We start from the raw sequence: 19,118 nt of genomic DNA, 5'->3' as shown, positions 1-19,118 counted from the left end.
ATATATCACACACAATAACTCCCCATACATATCACACACAATATCTCCCCCCATATCACACACAATGACTCCCCCCCATATCACACATAATAACCCCCCCATATCACACACAATAACTCCTCCCATATCACACAAATTAACTCTCCCCATATAACACACAATAACTCTCCCCCATATCACACACAATAACTCCCTCCATATCACACACAATAACTCCTCCCATATCACACACAATAACTCTCCCATATCACACACAATAACTCCTCCACCCAATAACTCCCCCCCATATCACACACAATAACTCTCCCCCATATTACACACAATAACTCCCCCAATATCACACACAATAACTCTCCCCCATATCACACACAATAACTCTCCCCCGTATCACACACAGTATCTCCCCCCCATATCAAACACAATAACTACCACTTATATCACACACAATATCTCCCCCCATATCACACACAATAACTCCCCCCCATATCACACACAGTAACTCCCCCCATATCACACACAATAACTCTCCCCCATATCACACACAATAACTCCCCCCATATCACACACAATATCCCCCCCCCCCATATCACACACAATAACTCACCCCATATCACACACAATAACTCCCCCCCATATCACACACAATAACTCCCCCCCATATCACACACAATAACTCCCCCCTGTATCACACACAATAACTCCCCCTGTATCACACACAATAACTCCCCCTGTATCACACACAATAACTCCCCCTGTTTTACACACTATAATTCCCCCATACATATCACACACAATAACTCTCCCCATATCACACACTATAACTCTCCCCCATATCACACACAATAACTCCCCCCATATCACACACAATAACTCCTCCCATATCACACACAATAACTCCCCCCCATATCACACACAATAACACCCCCACACAATAACTCTCCCCCATATCACACACAATAACTCCCCCCATATCACACACAATAACTCCTCCCATATCACACACAATAACTCTCCCCCATATCAGACACACTAACTCTCCCCATATCACACAGAATATCTCCCCTCCATATCACACACAATAACTCCCCCCATATCACACACAATATCCCCCCCCCATATCACACACAATAACTCCCCCCATATTACACACAATAACTCCCCCCATATCACACACAATAACTCCCCCCCATATCACACACAGTAACTCCCCCGATATCACACACAATAACCCTCCCCCATATCACACACAATAACTCCCCCCATATCACACACAATATCCCCCCCCATATCACACACAATAACTCCCCCCATATCACACACAATAACTCCCCCCCATATCACACACAATAACTCCCCCCCATATCACACACAATAACTCCCCCCTGTATCACACACAATAACTCCCCCTGTATCACACACAATAACTCCCCCTGTATCACACACAATAACTCCCCCTGTTTTACACACTATAATTCCCCCATACATATCACACACAATAACTCTCCCCATATCACACACTATAACTCTCCCCCATATCACACACAATAACTCCCCCCATATCACACACAATAACTCCTCCTATATCACACACAATAACTCCCCCCCATATCACACACAATAACACCCCCACACAATAACTCTCCCCCATATCACACACAATAACTCCCCCCATATTACACACAATAACTCCTCCCATATCACACACAATAACTCCCCCCATATCACACACAATAACTCTCCCCATATCACACACAATATCTCCCCTCCATATCACACACAATAACTCCCCCCATATCACACACCATATCCCCCCCATATCACACACAATAACTCCCCCCATATCACACACAATAACTCCCCCCCATATCACACACAATAACTCCCCCCCATATCACACACAATAACTCCCCACTGTATCACACACAATAACTCCCCCTGTATCACACACAATAACTCCCCCTGTATCACACACAATAACTCCCCCTGTATCACACACAATAATTCCCCCATACATATCACACACAATAACTCCCCCCATATCACACACAATAACCCCCCCCTCGTATCACACACAATAACTCCCCCCATATCACACACAATAACTCCTCCCATATCACACACAACAATAACTCACCCCCATATCACACACAATAACTCTCCCCCATATCACACACAATATCTCCCCCCCATATCACACACAATAACTCCCTCCCATATCACACGCAATAACTCCCCCCCCCCATATCACACACAATAACTCCCCCCATATCACACACAATAACTCCCCCCATATCACACACAATTTCTCCCCCCATATTACACACAATAACTCACCCCCATATCACACACAATAACTCCCCCCATATCACATGCAATAACTCCCCCCCATATCACACACAATAACTTCCCCCTGTATCACACACAATAACTTCCCCCATATCACACACAATAACTCCCCCCATATCACACACAATAACTCCCCTTGTATCACACACAATAACTCCCCCTGTATCACACACAATAATTCTCTCATACATATCACACACAATAACTCCCCCCATATCACACACAATAATTCCCCCATACATATCACACACAATAACTCCTCCCATATCACACACTATCTCCCCCCCATATCACACACAATAACTCTCCCATATCACACACAATAACTCCCCCCATATCGCACACTATCTCCCCCCCATATCACACACAATAACTCCCCCCATATCACACACAATAACTCCTCCCATATCACACACAATAACTCCCCCCCATATCACACACAACAACACCCCCACACAATAACTCTCCCCCATATCACACACAATAACTCCCCCCATATAACACACAATAACTCCTCCCATATCACACACAATAACTCTCCCCCATATCACACACAATAACTCTCCCCATATCACACACAATATCTCCCCTCCATATCACACACAATAACTCCCTCCATATCACACACAATATCCCCCCCCATATCACACACAATAACTCCCCCCATATCACACACAATAACTCCCCCCCATATCACACACAATAACTCTCCCCCCTATCACACACAATATATCCCCCCATATCACACACAATAACTCCCCCCCATATCACACACAATATCTCCCCCCATATCGCACACAATAACTCCCCCCCATATCACACACAATACCTCCCCCCTGTATCACACACAATAACTCCCCCAGTATCTCACACAATAATTCCCCCATACATATCACTCACAATAACTCCCCCCCGTATCACACACAATAACTCCCCCCATATCACACGCAATAACTCCCCCCCATATCACACATAATAACTCCCCCCCATATCACACACAATATCTCCCCCCATATCACACACAATAACTCCTCCCATATCACACACAATAACTCTCCCCCATATCACACACAATAACTCTCCCCCATATCACACACAATAACTCTCCCCCCCTGTATCACACACAATAATTCCCCCCATATCACACACTTTCTCCCCCCCATATCACACACAATAACTCCTCCCATATCACACACAATAACTCCCCCCCATATCACACACAATTTCCCCCATATCACACACAATAATTCCCCCATATATCACACACAATAACTCCCCATACATATCACACACAATATCTCCCCCCATATCACACACAATAACTCCCCCCCATATCACACATAATAACCCCCCCATATCACACACAATAACTCCTCCCATATCACACACAATAACTCTCCCCATATCACACACAATAACTCTCCCCCGTATCACACACAATAACTCCCTCCATATCACACACAATAACTCTCCCCCATATCACACACAATAACTCCCCCCATATCACACACAATAACTCCTCCCATATCACACACAATACCTCCCCCCTGTATCACACACAATAACTCCCCCAGTATCACACACAATAATTCCCCCATACATATCACTCACAATAACTCCCCCCCGTATCACACACAATAACTCCCCCCATATCACACGCAATAACTCCCCCCCATATCACACATAATAACTCCCCCCCATATCACACACAATATCTCCCCCCATATCACACACAATAACTCCTCCCATATCACACACAATAACTCTCCCCCATATCACACACAATAACTCTCCCCCATATCACACACAATAACTCCCCCCCCCCTGTATCACACACAATAATTCCCCCCATATCACACACTTTCTCCCCCCCATATCACACACAATAACTCCTCCCATATCACACACAATAACTCCCCCCCATATCACACACAATTTCCCCCATATCACACACAATAATTCTCCCATATATCACACACAATAACTCCCCATACATATCACACACAATATCTCCCCCCATATCACACACAATAACTCCCCCCCATATCACACATAATAACCCCCCCATATCACACACAATAACTCCTCCCATATCACACACAATAACTCTCCCCATATCACACACAATAACTCTCCCCCATATCACACACAATAACTCCCTCCATATCACACACAATAACTCTCCCCCATATCACACACAATAACTCCCCCCATATCACACACAATAACTCCTCCCATATCACACACAATAACTCCCCCCCATATCACACACAATAACACCCCCACACAATAACTCTCCCCCATATCACACACAATAACTCCCCCCATATTACACACAATAACTCCTCCCATATCACACACAATAACTCCCCCCATATCACACACAATAACTCTCCCCATATCACACACAATATCTCCCCTCCATATCACACACAATAACTCCCCCCATATCACACACAATATCCCCCCCATATCACACACAATAACTCCCCCCATATCACACACAATAACTCCCCCCCATATCACACACAATAACTCCCCCCCATATCACACACAATAACTCCCCACTGTATCACACACAATAACTCCCCCTGTATCACACACAATAACTCCCCCTGTATCACACACAATAACTCCCCCTGTATCACACACAATAATTCCCCCATACATATCACACACAATAACTCCCCCCATATCACACACAATAACCCCCCCCTCGTATCACACACAATAACTCCCCCCATATCACACACAATAACTCCTCCCATATCACACACAACAATAACTCACCCCCATATCACACACAATAACTCTCCCCCATATCACACACAATATCTCCCCCCCATATCACACACAATAACTCCCTCCCATATCACACTCAATAACTTCCCCCCCATATCACACACAATAACTCCCCCCATATCACACACAATAACTCCCCCCATATCACACACAATTTCTCCCCCCATATCACACACAATAACTCACCCCATATCAGACGCAATAACTCCCCCCCATATCACACACAATAACTCCCCCCTGTATCACACACAATAACTCCCCCCATATCACACACAATAACCCCCCCCCCATATCACACACAATAACTCCCCCTGTATCACACACAATAACTCCCCCTGTATCACACACAATAATTCCCCCATACATATCACACACAATAACTCCCCCATATCACAAACAATAATTCCCCCATACATATCACACACAATAACTCCTCCCATATCACACACTATCTCCCCCCCATATCACACACAATAACTCTCCCTTATCACACACAATAACTCCCCCCATATCGCACACTATCTCCCCCCCATATCACACACAATAACTCCCCCCATATGACACACAATAACTCCTCCCATATCACACACAATAACTCCCCCCCATATCACACACAATAACACCCCCACACAATAACTCTCCCCCATATCACACACAATAACTCCCCCCATATCACACACAATAACTCCTCCCATATCACACACAATAACTCTCCCCCATATCACACACAATAACTCTCCCCATATCACACACAATAACTCCCCCCATATCACACACAATAACTCCCCCCCATATCACACACAATAACTCTCCCCCCTATCACACACAATATATCCCCCCATATCACACACAATAAGTCCCCCCCATATCACACACAATATCTCCCCCCATATCGCACACAATAACTCCCCCTCATATCACACACAATACCTCCCCCCTGTATCACACACAATAACTCCCCCAGTATCACACACAATAATTCCCCCATACATATCACTCACAATAACTCCCCCCCGTATCACACACAATAACTCCCCCCATATCACACATAATAACTCCCCCCATATCACACGCAATAACTCCCCCCCATATCACACATAATAACTCCCCCCCATATCACACACAATATCTCCCCCCATATCACACACAATAACTCCTCCCATATCACACACAATAACTCTCCCCCATATCACACACAATAACTCTCCCCCATATCACACACAATAACTCCCCCCCCCTGTATCACACACAATAATTCCCCCCATATCACACACTTTCTCCCCCCCATATCACACACAATAACTCCTCCCATATCACACACAATAACTCCCCCCATATCACACACAATTTCCCCCATATCACATACAATAATTCCCCCATATAACACACATAATAACTCCCCATACATGTCACACACAATATCTCCCCCCATATCACACACAATAACTCCCCCCCATATCACACATAATAACCCCCCCCATATCACACAGAATAACTACTCCCATATCACACACAATAACTCTCCCCATATCACACTCAATAACTCTCCCCCATATCACACACAATAACTCCCTCAATATCACACACAATAACTCCTCCCATATCACACACAATAACTCTCCCATATCACACACAATAACTCCCCCCCATATCACATGCAATAACTCCTCCACCCAATAACTCCCCCCATATCACACACAATAACTCTCCCCCATATTACACACAATAACTCCCCCCATATCACACACAATAACTCTCCCCCATATCACACACAATAACTCTCCCCCGTATCACACACAGTATCTCCCCCCCATATCACACACAATAACTACCACCCATATCACACACAATATCTCCCCCCATATCACACACAATAACTCCCCCCCCGTATCACACACAATAACTCCCCCCCATATCACACACAGTAACTCCCCCCATATCATACACAATAACTCTCCCCCATATCACACACAATAACTCCCCCCATGTATCACACACAATAACTCCCCCCCATATCACACACAGTAACTCCCCCCATATCATACACAATAACTCTCCCCCATATCACACACAATAACTCCCCCCATATCACACACAATATCCCCCCCCATATCACACACAATAACTCCCCCCCATATCACACACAATAACTCCCCCCCATATCACACACAATAACTCCCCCCTGTATCACACACAATAACTCCCCCTGTATCACACACAATAACTCCCCCTGTATCACACACAATAACTCCCCCTGTTTTACACACTATAATTCCCCCATACATATCACACACAATAACTCTCCCCATATCACACACTATAACTCTCCCCCATATCACACACAATAACACCCCCCATATCACACACAATAACTCCTCCCATATCACACACAAAGCTCCCCCCCATATCACACACAATAACACCCCCACACAATAACTCTCCCCCATATCACACACAATAACTCCCCCCATATCACACACAATAACTCCTCCCATATCACACACAATAACTCTCCCCCATATCACACACAATATCTCCCCTCCATATCACACACAATAACTCCCCCCATATCACACACAATATCCCACCCCCCATATCACACACAATAACTCCCCCCATATCACACACAATAACTCCCCCCCATATCACACACAATAACTCCCCCCCATATCACACACAATAACATCCCCCTGTATCACACACAATAACTCCCCCTGTATCACACACAATAACTCCCCCTGTATCACACACAATAACTCCCCCTGTATCACACACAATAATTCCCCCATACATATCACACACAATAACTCCCCCCATATCACACACAATAACCCCCCCCCTGTATCACACACAATAACTCCCCCCATATCACACACAATAACTCCTCCCATATCACACACAACAATAACTCACCCCCATATCACACACAATAACTCTCCCCCATATCACACACAATATCTCCCCCCCATATCACACACAATAACTCCCCCCCATATCACACGCAATAACTCCCCCCCATATCACACGCAGTAACTCCCCCCCCATATCACACACAATAACTCCCCCCATATCACACACAATAACTCCCCCCATATCACACACAATTTCTCCCCCCATATCACACACAATAACTCCTCCCATATCACACACAACAATAACTCACCCCCATATCACACACAATAACTCTCCCCCATATCACACACAATATCTCCCCCCCATATCACACACAATAACTCCCCCCCATATCACACGCAATAACTCTCCCCCCATATCACACACAATAACTCCCCCCATATCACACACAATAACTCCCCCCATATCACACACAATTTCTCCCCCCATATCACACACAGTAACTCCCCCCCATATCACACACAATAACTCCCCCCCATATCACACACAATAACTCCCCCCTGTATCACACACAATAACTCCCCCCATATCACACACAATAACTCCCCCCATATCACACACAATAACTCCCCCCATATCACACACAATAACTCCCCCTGTATCACACACAATAACTCCCCCTGTATCACACACAATAACTCCCCCATACATATCACACACAATAACTCCCCCCCGTATCACACACAATAACTCCCCCCCGTATCACACACAATAACTCCCCCCCATATCACACACAATAACTCCCCCCCATATCACACACAATAATTCCCCCCTACATATTACACACAATAACCCCCCCCTATATCACACACAATGTCTCCCACCCATATTACACACAATACTTCCCCCCTACATATTACACACAATAACTCCCCCCTACATATCACACACAGAATACCCCCCCCTCAATATCACACACAGAATACCCCCCCCTCCATATCACACACAGAATACCCCCCCCCCTCCATATCACACACAGAATACCCCCCCCTTCATATCACACACAGAATACCCCCCCCCCCTCCATATCACACACAGAATAACTCCCCCCTCCATATCACACACAGAATAACTTCCCCCCATAACATACACCTCTCTTACCTTGGGGCGAGTCGGTCTATGGTGATGATGCGCTGGTCCAACTCTTCCCCTCTGGCGGTCGCCGAACCCCAGTTAAAAATCACTGCTCTACTCCCTCCTCTCCCTCCCATCACTCTCACCCCCCCTCCCTCTTGGTACTCACCGGTAGTCTGTCCTGCGCACAGTGGGATGAGCAGGAGGATGAGAGCGGTTCTCACAGTTCCCTTCATGATGTCTCCTGGTTTCTCTGAACCTGCAGCTCTGCCTCTCGCTGCCATTTATCCTCTCCCATCAGGAAGGGCAACCCCCTCTTCCCCACCACGCCCACAACTCGGAGCCAATGTTCCCTGGTTGGGAAAGAGCTCACCGCGCCCTGTCTCCCGCCCGCTTTGCTCCGGTGGCACCTTCCTCGTTCCCACGCCCCGGGGACGTGGCGCAATAACAACAACTTATTCTCTATTAAACCGTGTGTGAGGATTCTCATCTCGCTGCAGGCTGCGCGTCTCAGGGTCGGGGGTTCACTAAATGAAGATTTTCTTCATTAAATGGGTGCAAATGAATGTCCCACCGTTCAATATATATCAAATACCCCACAGCACGGTTCTTTTCTTAATTTAACCGGAGACAAATAGAAAACATCTGTTACAGCAGGATTTCAGTCATCAGGATTGCACCATTCCGGCACATAGAGTGCAGTTATAGAGGGAGGATCGGCAGCTTGGTGACGTTAAAGGATGCAGAATTCCATACTCTCAAATGCAATCTTTATACATTTCTCTCAAGCAGTCTAAACACAGCAATAACAAGAAGCCCCTGGTGCGCTGTGTGTGCATTTCTTCTTTTTGTCTTTTTGAGACCCCCTAGGGGGACCTCAATTTAGGAGCGTTATGGGAGTTACTCCACATACACAGCTGCAAGGGGACCTTTCCCAGTTGAATATATTGGCCAGCACGAGGGCAGATTCCTCGGTTTCTGCTTGTAAACATAGCAATACCTGTTTTTCTCACTGTCGGCTCAAAATGACGTGGTATTCTGCCACTAAGTAACTATAGTTAATCCTATGAGCTTAATCTTTTAATACCTCTATCTATTGTATTCTCTTACTGTGACATGGGGTGCTATGGTATCTCTGGGTTGCAGCCTGAAGATGCGGCCAACGTCACGGGAACATGTGTATAAGTGTATTATTGCTGTGTTCCCCCAGTGAATGTATGTTCCTGTCCCGTCTTATGTGTTTGGATTGTATTGTTTGTGGGCTAAGTCGGATTGGACCCATTCCCTCAGTAACATGTTTGACATTATAACTCCGGAACCACTGGGGCTAGCAACTAGTTTCTGGTACCGTCACACCTTGCTAGAAGGGGCAAAATTTTGTAGGGAAAACCCCAGCGCCTCGGGGAACCCCTTCATGGTAATCAAAAAATGAGTCTTTTGCTGAAAAGAATCAGTGTCATATCCCTGCCTCTGAAATGCACCAATCTTCTAAATTCTCCCTGCAGGCTGCATGTGTCTCAGGGTTGGGGGTCCCTGCAGGCTGCATGTGTCTCAGGGTCGGGGGTCCCTGCAGGCTGTGTGTGTCTCTCTCAGGGTTAGGGGTCTCTGCATGCTGCGTGTGTCTCAGGGTCGGGGGTCTCTGCAGGCTGCGTGTATCTCAGGGTCGGTGGTTCATACAGGCTGTGTGTGTCTCAGGATAGGGGGTCCATGTGCAGGCTGCGCATCTCAGGGTTGGGGGTCCCTGCAGATTGCGTGTGTCTCAGCATCAGGAGTCCGTGCCTGCTGCGTGTGTCTCAGGGTTGGGGGTCCCTGCAGGCTGCATGTCTCAGGGTTGGGGGTCCCTTCAGGCTGACTGACTCAGGGTTGGGGGTCACTGCAGGCTGCACATTTCAGGATCGGGGGTCCGTGCAGGCTGCGTGTGTCTCAGGATTGGGGGTCCGTGCAGGCTGCATGTCTCAGGGTGGGGGGGGGTCCGTGCAGGCTGTGTGTCTCAGTTTCGGGGGTCCCTGCAGGCTGCGTGTGTCTCAGGGTTGGGGGTCCCTTCAGGCTGACTGACTATGGGTTTGGGGGTCACTGCAGGCTGCACATCTCAGGATCGGGGGTCCGTGCAGACTGTGTGTGTCTCAGTTTCGGGGGTCCGTGTAGGCTGTAAGTGTCTTAGGATCGGGGGTCCATGCAGGCTGCGCATGTTTCAGGATCGGGGGTCCGTGCAGGCTGCATCTGTCTCAAGGTGGGGCATCCCTGCAGGCTGTGTGTGTCGCAGGGTTGGGGGTCCATGCAGGCTGCATGTGTCTCAGGGTCGGGGGTCCCTGCAGGCTGTGGGTGTCTCAGGGTCGGGGGTCCCTGCAGGCTGCGTGTCTCAGACAATAAACCTTGTGGAACCGGTGACCCTCCTTACAGATTTATAGGGTCTGTCCAGTCAGCACAAGGGAAACTGTAATATATGAGACAGCACACAGGGAAACTGTAATATATGAGACAGCACACAGGGAAACTGTAATATATGAGACAGCACACTGCAGGATGTAATCCAAAATGCATTGTATTCAAACAAATAGGGCACGGCAACCTTGGTGGCAGTGCCCTATTTGTGCAATACAATTCTTTTTGGATTACATCCTGCAGTGTGCTGTCTCATTCCTGGGCGCCCATCTGGTAACTATAACTACTTTATGCATATGGGATAAGCATCTGTTTTCTGCCTGAATACTTGTGTGCCCACTGCCCTTCTCTGTATATGTATTTATGTATGTACACACACACACGTACGTACACACACACACACACGTACACACACGTACACACACACACACCGTGTTAGCCGAGCTTTAATAATCAAATGTGAATAGATGATACCGTTCTGTGGCTAACGGAATGCTTTTAAAAGCTTGCACAAATAAAAGCATTTCGTTAGCCACAGAACGGTATCGTCTATTTATTTTTGATTTTATACACTGTAACAGGGGAGTTATCCCTGTTCAAGTAATGTGCCTCTAATCCAGCAGTGTGGTGGTTAACTGCTGGTAGTCAATTAACAAACACCACCTGCCTGATTAGATTGCTTACAAAAGCCTGTCTTGTGAGACAGGAAGTGACTCCTTAGCTCTGACTGAGAGATGAACTTTGGAGACAGGGCAGTGTTCTTGAGTCTCCCAGGAGAGACTGACCAAGAGAACACATATCTCTGGAGCTGACCGGTCTTGAGCTCTGCACAGCATAGCTGATTGCAAGACACCAAATAAGACTTCTAAACCTGGATGCTGATTTTCTGTGCACGCACGGGTGCGGTTCCAGGAGAGCAGAGAAGCTTACTCTACAGCAGCTAACAGATAAGACTTTCATTATAAGAGACTGCTTATATCTGCTTATTTCATGGTATATGTTTTGTGGCTGCGAGACATGCTTGACTTAGGGAGTTGTGAATTAAATGCATGGTATTTTCACTAGAGATACTCCCAAGTGAATGGAAGCTTTGTCCCCCCACCCCCCCCCCCCCTGTGTTTGGATGATTTCCTGATGAAAAGGAAAAGGCACAATAAAGCCTTATTATAATTTCACCTTATAAAAGTCTCCAATTGTGTACCTCTGTGAACGTCCGTCTACATATGGTGTCCGAAGTGACATGAGAGGTGTCTTTGAAGTTAAAAAGGACCGGAGATTTTTATGTGAAATTTTTTGTTATGCTTTTTGCCTACAAACAATCTGAGCAACTTAAAAAAAAAAACCTCATGCAGCAGAGATCAGAGTTAAAGGGAAACTTACACTGCACTGAAACTTACAAAACCACAGATGGACTTTTTGCCCCAATCCCAAGAGGAGAGAGACTGCTGAAGCAGCTAAACCTTATTTTGCCTGTCACAAAGTGTAATATGGTCATTGAAATAGGGGGTTTGCCTTCCAGCCATAGTCAGGGTTCAAGAAGTGAGTCAGCCCTTAAAAAGGGATATGTGTTTGTTGTTTTCAAAAGTTTCGCTGAAGCAGTGAATACAGATGGTGACCCATGAGGGGTACTGATTTTGCAAATAAAGGTTGCCACACCGCATAGGGCTACCAGCTGTGAATGGAGTATATGCAGAAAAGTGTGACAATTGATACAAGACTGTGCTGAAGCAGGGGAATTTTTAGCAAACAAATGCTGAGTGTAAAATTGCCCTATAGGGGAAAAAGGGATTTCTGAACTGTGTAAAAGGTTTTTTAAAGCCAATTGCTGAGTGTTGAGTCACCCTGCCGGGAATGAAAGAAATAGTCCACTGCAAAGAATGTTTTTTTTTTCTGCAAGTAAAAAAGTCTGCCTATATATATCTTGGGAGCAAACAGACACCCAAAGTGTGAAGTGTGAATGCCATAATACCCAAAGATGAGACTGAAAATTACTGAACTCAGGCAGAAAACCAAATTCTGTTGCTGAAGCGGAGGTATTGCACCTAGCAAGTAAATGGTGTAAAGCAAATAAACGTTTTTACCTAGCAACTGCACATCTTGTATACCTGATAAGAGAAAATGCATGCACAGTACTGCTAATATTGAAAAAAAAAAAAAATTACCCAAGAAAGAGAAGTCTACAGAGATGCCTGTGAGAGCTACGACCTCTACAAGCAAAATATGCCCATCTGTAGGACTACCACAATTGGGGGTTCTAGCAAATACAATGGCAACAGCTGCAATAGCGCCTCCTGAGGTCAGGAAGAAAATTACACCTGATAGCCTGAAAATGGAGGACAAGATGCAGCGTTCCTGTAATGAACCCTACCCCACGGAAGAGTGGCCCTTCCAGTCCAATAAAGAGGAAGACATCTCTTACGGGGAACCCGAACCGAGTTGCATCCACAAAACACCCCAAGAATGGTGGGGGTGCCTGAACTAGGCACGAACAGAAAAGACCGCCCTCTATGATGACGAATATGGTCGACAAGAGAGAGAGCAGGAGCAGCAGATCACCCAATATTTCTGTCAGCTAAAGCAACTGCAAGAAAAGCCTGGCGTATATAATAAAGCTGCTAAAACATCAAATAAAGAAGGAGACCCCAGTATTCCGGATGGGACGGAGTCATCCAAAACAAAAAAGCGGAAAAAGAAAAGCGGTTCTTCACTTACCGTGGAAGGAACAGACACGTCCGCAGATCCTGTGGTGGAAAAGGGGGACCGAGTTGCCCTGCAGCCTAGAAAAAATGGAGAATTCGTCCCGCGGTTAACCGAATATCCAGAGGGCCCAAGGCAGAAGTCGTGTACCCCAAGAAGTGTCTGTCCGGTGCCAACAGTGAGAAACCCTCAACCAACCATCCCAGGGAACTGGAGCCGGAACCAGTGAGTGACGATCCCTTGACCAGCCCTGAAGATACCCTGAAAAATGCCAGGCATGACTGTGATATGCTCCGTGAACAATTGAATCAAAAGGAAGATGGTTACACAGAGCTACAGAAAAATAACGTGAGGCTACAAAAAAGATGTGCTCACAATTTACTCTTTAGCCAGGACAGAATCGGACGATCTCAAGACTGAGCTAGATACTGCAAATGCTACTATTTCCGCCATGGATGAAAAGCCGTTGCCAATCTGATAAAATGGTTGCTACGCTAAAGCGGAAGTATGAGGCGGCACTGAAGCAGATGACAGTCTTCCAGCAAGAGGATCACACTCTTCACATAGAGCTGAATGCCTCACAAGAGGAGGTCAACAGTGTCCGGATAGAGGTGGACGTATCTCAGAAAGAGGTTCAGACACCCCGCAGAGCACTGAATGCCTCACATCATGAGACCAACAGCTGCTGCACAGACCTGGAAGTTTCCAGAAAGGAACTACACAGTCTCACTGAGGAGCTGGACATTTCAAGGGACGCAGAGCACCGACTGCAGAACCAACTGCAAGGTCTGCGTACACACCTCCAGTATGCTGAGGAGACGCAGCAAACGCTGCAGGAAGAAAAGCTGCAGGCTGCTAAAGAGGTACAAGCGCTGCAGGAACGTCTGAATACCCAGTACGTCCCCACAGAGCAGTATGAGGAGCTAAAGGCCACACTGCATGTCACCAGAGCATCATTGGAGGCGGAGCTTCGATACCAGATGACTCTGTATGAGAGGGAGCGTGAGAAGGCTCAGAAACTGGAGCAAGAGCTGGAGAGACAGAGAGACTGTTCCATTCCCTTGAGTCAGTACACCAAGGAGAAAACAGACGCAGCGGCAACCTTGACGACAAAAATTACAGAGCTCCAGAATATGAAGGAGACACTGATACAGACTCAGAGAAAGCAAAGTGCGCAGATAAATTCCCTGAGAAGAGACTTGCAAGACGCACTCAAAAAGCAGGGATCTCTCGCGGATGAGATTACAGTCCTACAAGGACAAGTATTGGCTCTGCCCAAGCAACAGTATCCCACAGTGTAACTAATGCCTGTGAGGACAAGGGTACAGTGAGAGTTGGGGACTCCATGCACCTTCAAAACAAGATTATGAAGTTTGAGCCACCTAAGAAAGCACTAGCCAAACCTACATCTGCCCAACAGGCAACAAACAGAGGTAGGACTGCAGAATCAAAGCCAGAAGAATCCTTAGCTGAGGAAGCTGAAAAGATAGGACGTTCTCTGGAAAGGGCGGTGGAGGTGCAACTCAGTCCCAAAGAAGCTGATCTGGCGACTCCGTTGTGTGGAGCAGGTGCAGAAAGACTGCTTCAAAAGCGGAAAACTCTATGGGCTAGTCCTAACTGCTCTACAACTGTTGCCATACAGTTTGTCTACAAAAAGAGGAGTGCCTGATGCAACAGAAATCTCATGACCGCGCACTCGGTAAAAAGACTTTACTTAGAAAAAGTCCTCCTCGAGCGACTGAGGGGTGCTGATCTCAAATACCTTCAGGAGGAGACACGAATAAACTGAAGAAAGGGCTCCAATCCCAGCAGGACTGAGGGTTCTCTTCCTCCATCCACTCTCATTCAAGTCACAGAGATATCTAGAATGAGAGTGGAAGGATGGGCTTTGGCCGTGGCAAGCCCGAGCTTCCCGCAAACAGGGGAGGAATGTAACAGGGGAGTTGTCCCTGTTCAAGTAATGTGCCTCTAATCCAGCAGTGTGGTGGTTAACTGCTGGTAGTCAATTAACAAACACCACCTGCCTGATTAGATTGCTTACAAAAGCCTGTCTTGTGAGACAGGAAGTGACTCCTTAGCTCTGACTGAGAGATGAACTTTGGAGACAGGGCAGTGTTCTTGAGTCTCCCAGGAGAGACTGACCAAGAGAACACATATCTCTGGAGCTGACCGGTCTTGAGCTCTGCACAGCATAGCTGATTGCAAGACACCAAATAAGACTTCTAAACCTGGATGTTGATTTTCTGTGCACGCACGGGTGCGGTTCCAGGAGAGCAGAGAAGCTTACTCTACAGCAGCTAACAGATAAGACTTTCATTATTAAGAGACTGCTTATATCGGCTTATTTCATGCTATATGTTTTGGGGCTGCGAGACATGCTTGACTTAGGGAGTTGTGAATTAAATGCATGGTATTTTCACTAGAGATACTCCCAAGTGAATGGAAGCTTTGTTCCCTCCCCCTGTGTTTGGATGGATTTCCTGATGAAAAGGAAAAGGCACAATAAAGCCTTATTATAATTTCACCTTATAAAAGTCTCCAATTGTGTACCTCTGTGAACGTCCGTCTACACACACACACACACACACACACACTGCTTCCTCCAGTCATGGTCCTTGTTGCATGCTGGGGCCTTGGCTCCCGCCGGGCCGATCACCACAGACGCAGGAAACTGACCAGCTCTCTCTGCAGGACACACAGTGAGGAACAGACACTCAGTAACGGTCTTTATATACAGCTAGGAAACTGACCCGATACTATCACTATATTGTAAATATAACTCATCCTATTACCCCATATAACCTCTCCCTATAACCCCTCCTATTACCCCATATAACCAGTCATATTACCCCATATAATCGCTTCCTACAACTGTGGTGGGAGGGGGTAACCAGGCTATCTAATAAAGGTTAAGCCCGCTGGTTACCTAAAACATGCTGGAAAAGAAAATGTCAGTTTTTTCCTATTTCATGTTCCCTTAGCCCTAGGTCTGTTGCGCTGTTTGCAAACCTTGTGCACCCTGAGGATGTCCCTACCGAGCAGCAGCACGATCTTGGCGCCTTGTTCTACCGGCGGGATGTAGTTGGCTATTCTCCTGAGTTGTGGGTGATGGCGTGCCACGCCTGGTGTGGGAATCTCATCCCTGTTTGCAGCCATGTGATTGCACTCGATGAGTGTGGGGAGAGCTATCTTCACTCTGTTATCCACTGAACATATGGTGTAGCCGTTTGCTCTTCTCCCCATTGTCTCAGTTGACCCTGCACAGGTTCTGAGGGTGTAGGGTGAGGCGTTGTCTTGTGCGTTGAACAAGCTGAAGAATTCCGTCTTCGCCAATGATCTGTTGCTTTGATCATCGATGATTGCATACATCCGAATAGCCCTCTCAGGTTGTCCCTGGGGGTGTACTGCGACAAGGCATATTTTGGAGCAGGACCTTTTGTCACATCCTTTTCTGCAAACCTGGGTGCACTGAGACGTGACAGATGTCGGCTCTCCTTCTCCTTTTTCCCCGCCATGCTCCGCTATGGAGGATGGGTTGTTGAGTTGGTGGAGTGTCAGCGCCTCTGGATGTAGAGATGTTACGTGCTTGTCAGTTTCACACTGTACATTTGATGGCTTCCTTACAGTCTTTGGCTAGATGGGTTGTGGAATCGCAGCACCCGAAGCAAACTCCGAACTCTTCGAGTGACTTCTTGCGTTCCTCTAGGGACTTCATCCTGAACTCAAAGCACCTGTTAAGTGGGCGTGGCTTCTTGTATATGGTACATTCCCTGTTTGGGTCCCTTGGTTTCTTGTTTCCAGTGACCGACTGGTCGGGACTTGTTAGGGTCGTGGGGGACCCCGACCCTTTGTAATGGCGTGTCTGAGATCTGACGCACTGTAAGAGACCCCGACTCTTTGTAATGGCGTCTCTAAGATCAGATGCACTGTAAGAGACCCCGATCCTCTGTAATGGCGTGTGTCTCGGTGTTGGGGGTCCCTGCAGGCTGCGTGTCTTAGGGTCGGTGGTCTCTGCAGGCTGTGTGCGTGTTGGGGTCGGTGATCCCTGCAGGCTGCGTGTGTATCAGGCTCGGGGATCCCTGCAGGCTACGTGTGTACCAGGGTTGGGGGTCCCTGCAGGCTGCGTGTGTCTTGGGGACGGGGGTCCCTGCAGGCTGCATGTGTTTCAGGGTTGGGGGTCCCTGCAGGATGTGTGTGTCGGAGGGAAGGGAATCGTTGCAGGCTGCTCCTGTCTCAGGGTTGGGGGTCCGTGCAGGCTGCGTGTGTATCAGGGTTAGGGGTCCCTGCAGGATGTGTGTCGGAGGGAAGGGAATCGTTGCAGGCTGCATGTGTCTTGGGGTCGGGGGTCCCTGCAGGCTGCGTGTGTATCAGGGTTAGGGGTCCCTGCAGGCTGTGTGTGTCAGACAATAAACCCTGTGTGGACGGTGACACTACTGAAAGTGACCTGGGTGTCACACGCGTGTGCAGTATTATAGGGCGTGTCCAGAGTCGGCACAAACACCGATAGATTTATGGGTTTGGGCCCTCAGGGGTTAATAAATCCTGCAGCAAAATAAATCCAGGCCCTGGGATATACTGGGTTACATTGGGAGCTGCGGGTCACTGCAGGGAGAGGACCCAACGATACACACGTTACACGTGTCTTTTAAACCTTTATTTCTGATTAAACCGACGACCCTGACATGTAGACACGTACACACAGACGTAGACACAGATGTACACGTACACACAGACGTACACACAGACGTACACGTACACATACACAGAGACGTACACATACACACAGATGTACACGTACACACAGACGTACACGTACACACAGACGTACACGTACACACAGACCCTGCTGTACCTGATCTTTACCCTAAGAGGATTCTGGGTAAAAAGAGAGACTTTGTTCATAA

At 47.2% G+C, this 19,118-nt stretch overlaps 1 protein-coding gene across 2 annotated transcripts in view; it reads right to left on the bottom strand.

The window, feature by feature from the left end:
- The window catches only part of LOC142466602 (uncharacterized), a 75,807-nt gene extending 66,346 nt beyond the window's left edge, over positions 1–9,461 (bottom strand). Inside the window, exon 1 of one of the 2 annotated variants that reach the window (XM_075571806.1) lies at positions 9,305–9,461. In XM_075571806.1, coding sequence (XP_075427921.1) covers positions 9,305–9,419 — 115 coding nt within the window. In that variant the 5' untranslated portion in view covers positions 9,420–9,461. The remainder of the gene's footprint in view (positions 1–9,304) is intronic. The other variant, XM_075571807.1, reaches the window with a different exon arrangement.
- Positions 9,462–19,118: the final 9,657 nt, after the last annotated feature.

The sequence above is a fragment of the Ascaphus truei genome, chromosome 15, assembly GCF_040206685.1.
Source record: "Ascaphus truei isolate aAscTru1 chromosome 15, aAscTru1.hap1, whole genome shotgun sequence".
NCBI classification, from domain to species: Eukaryota; Metazoa; Chordata; class Amphibia; order Anura; family Ascaphidae; genus Ascaphus; species Ascaphus truei.
This window is presented reverse-complemented; position numbering and strand designations above follow the sequence as displayed.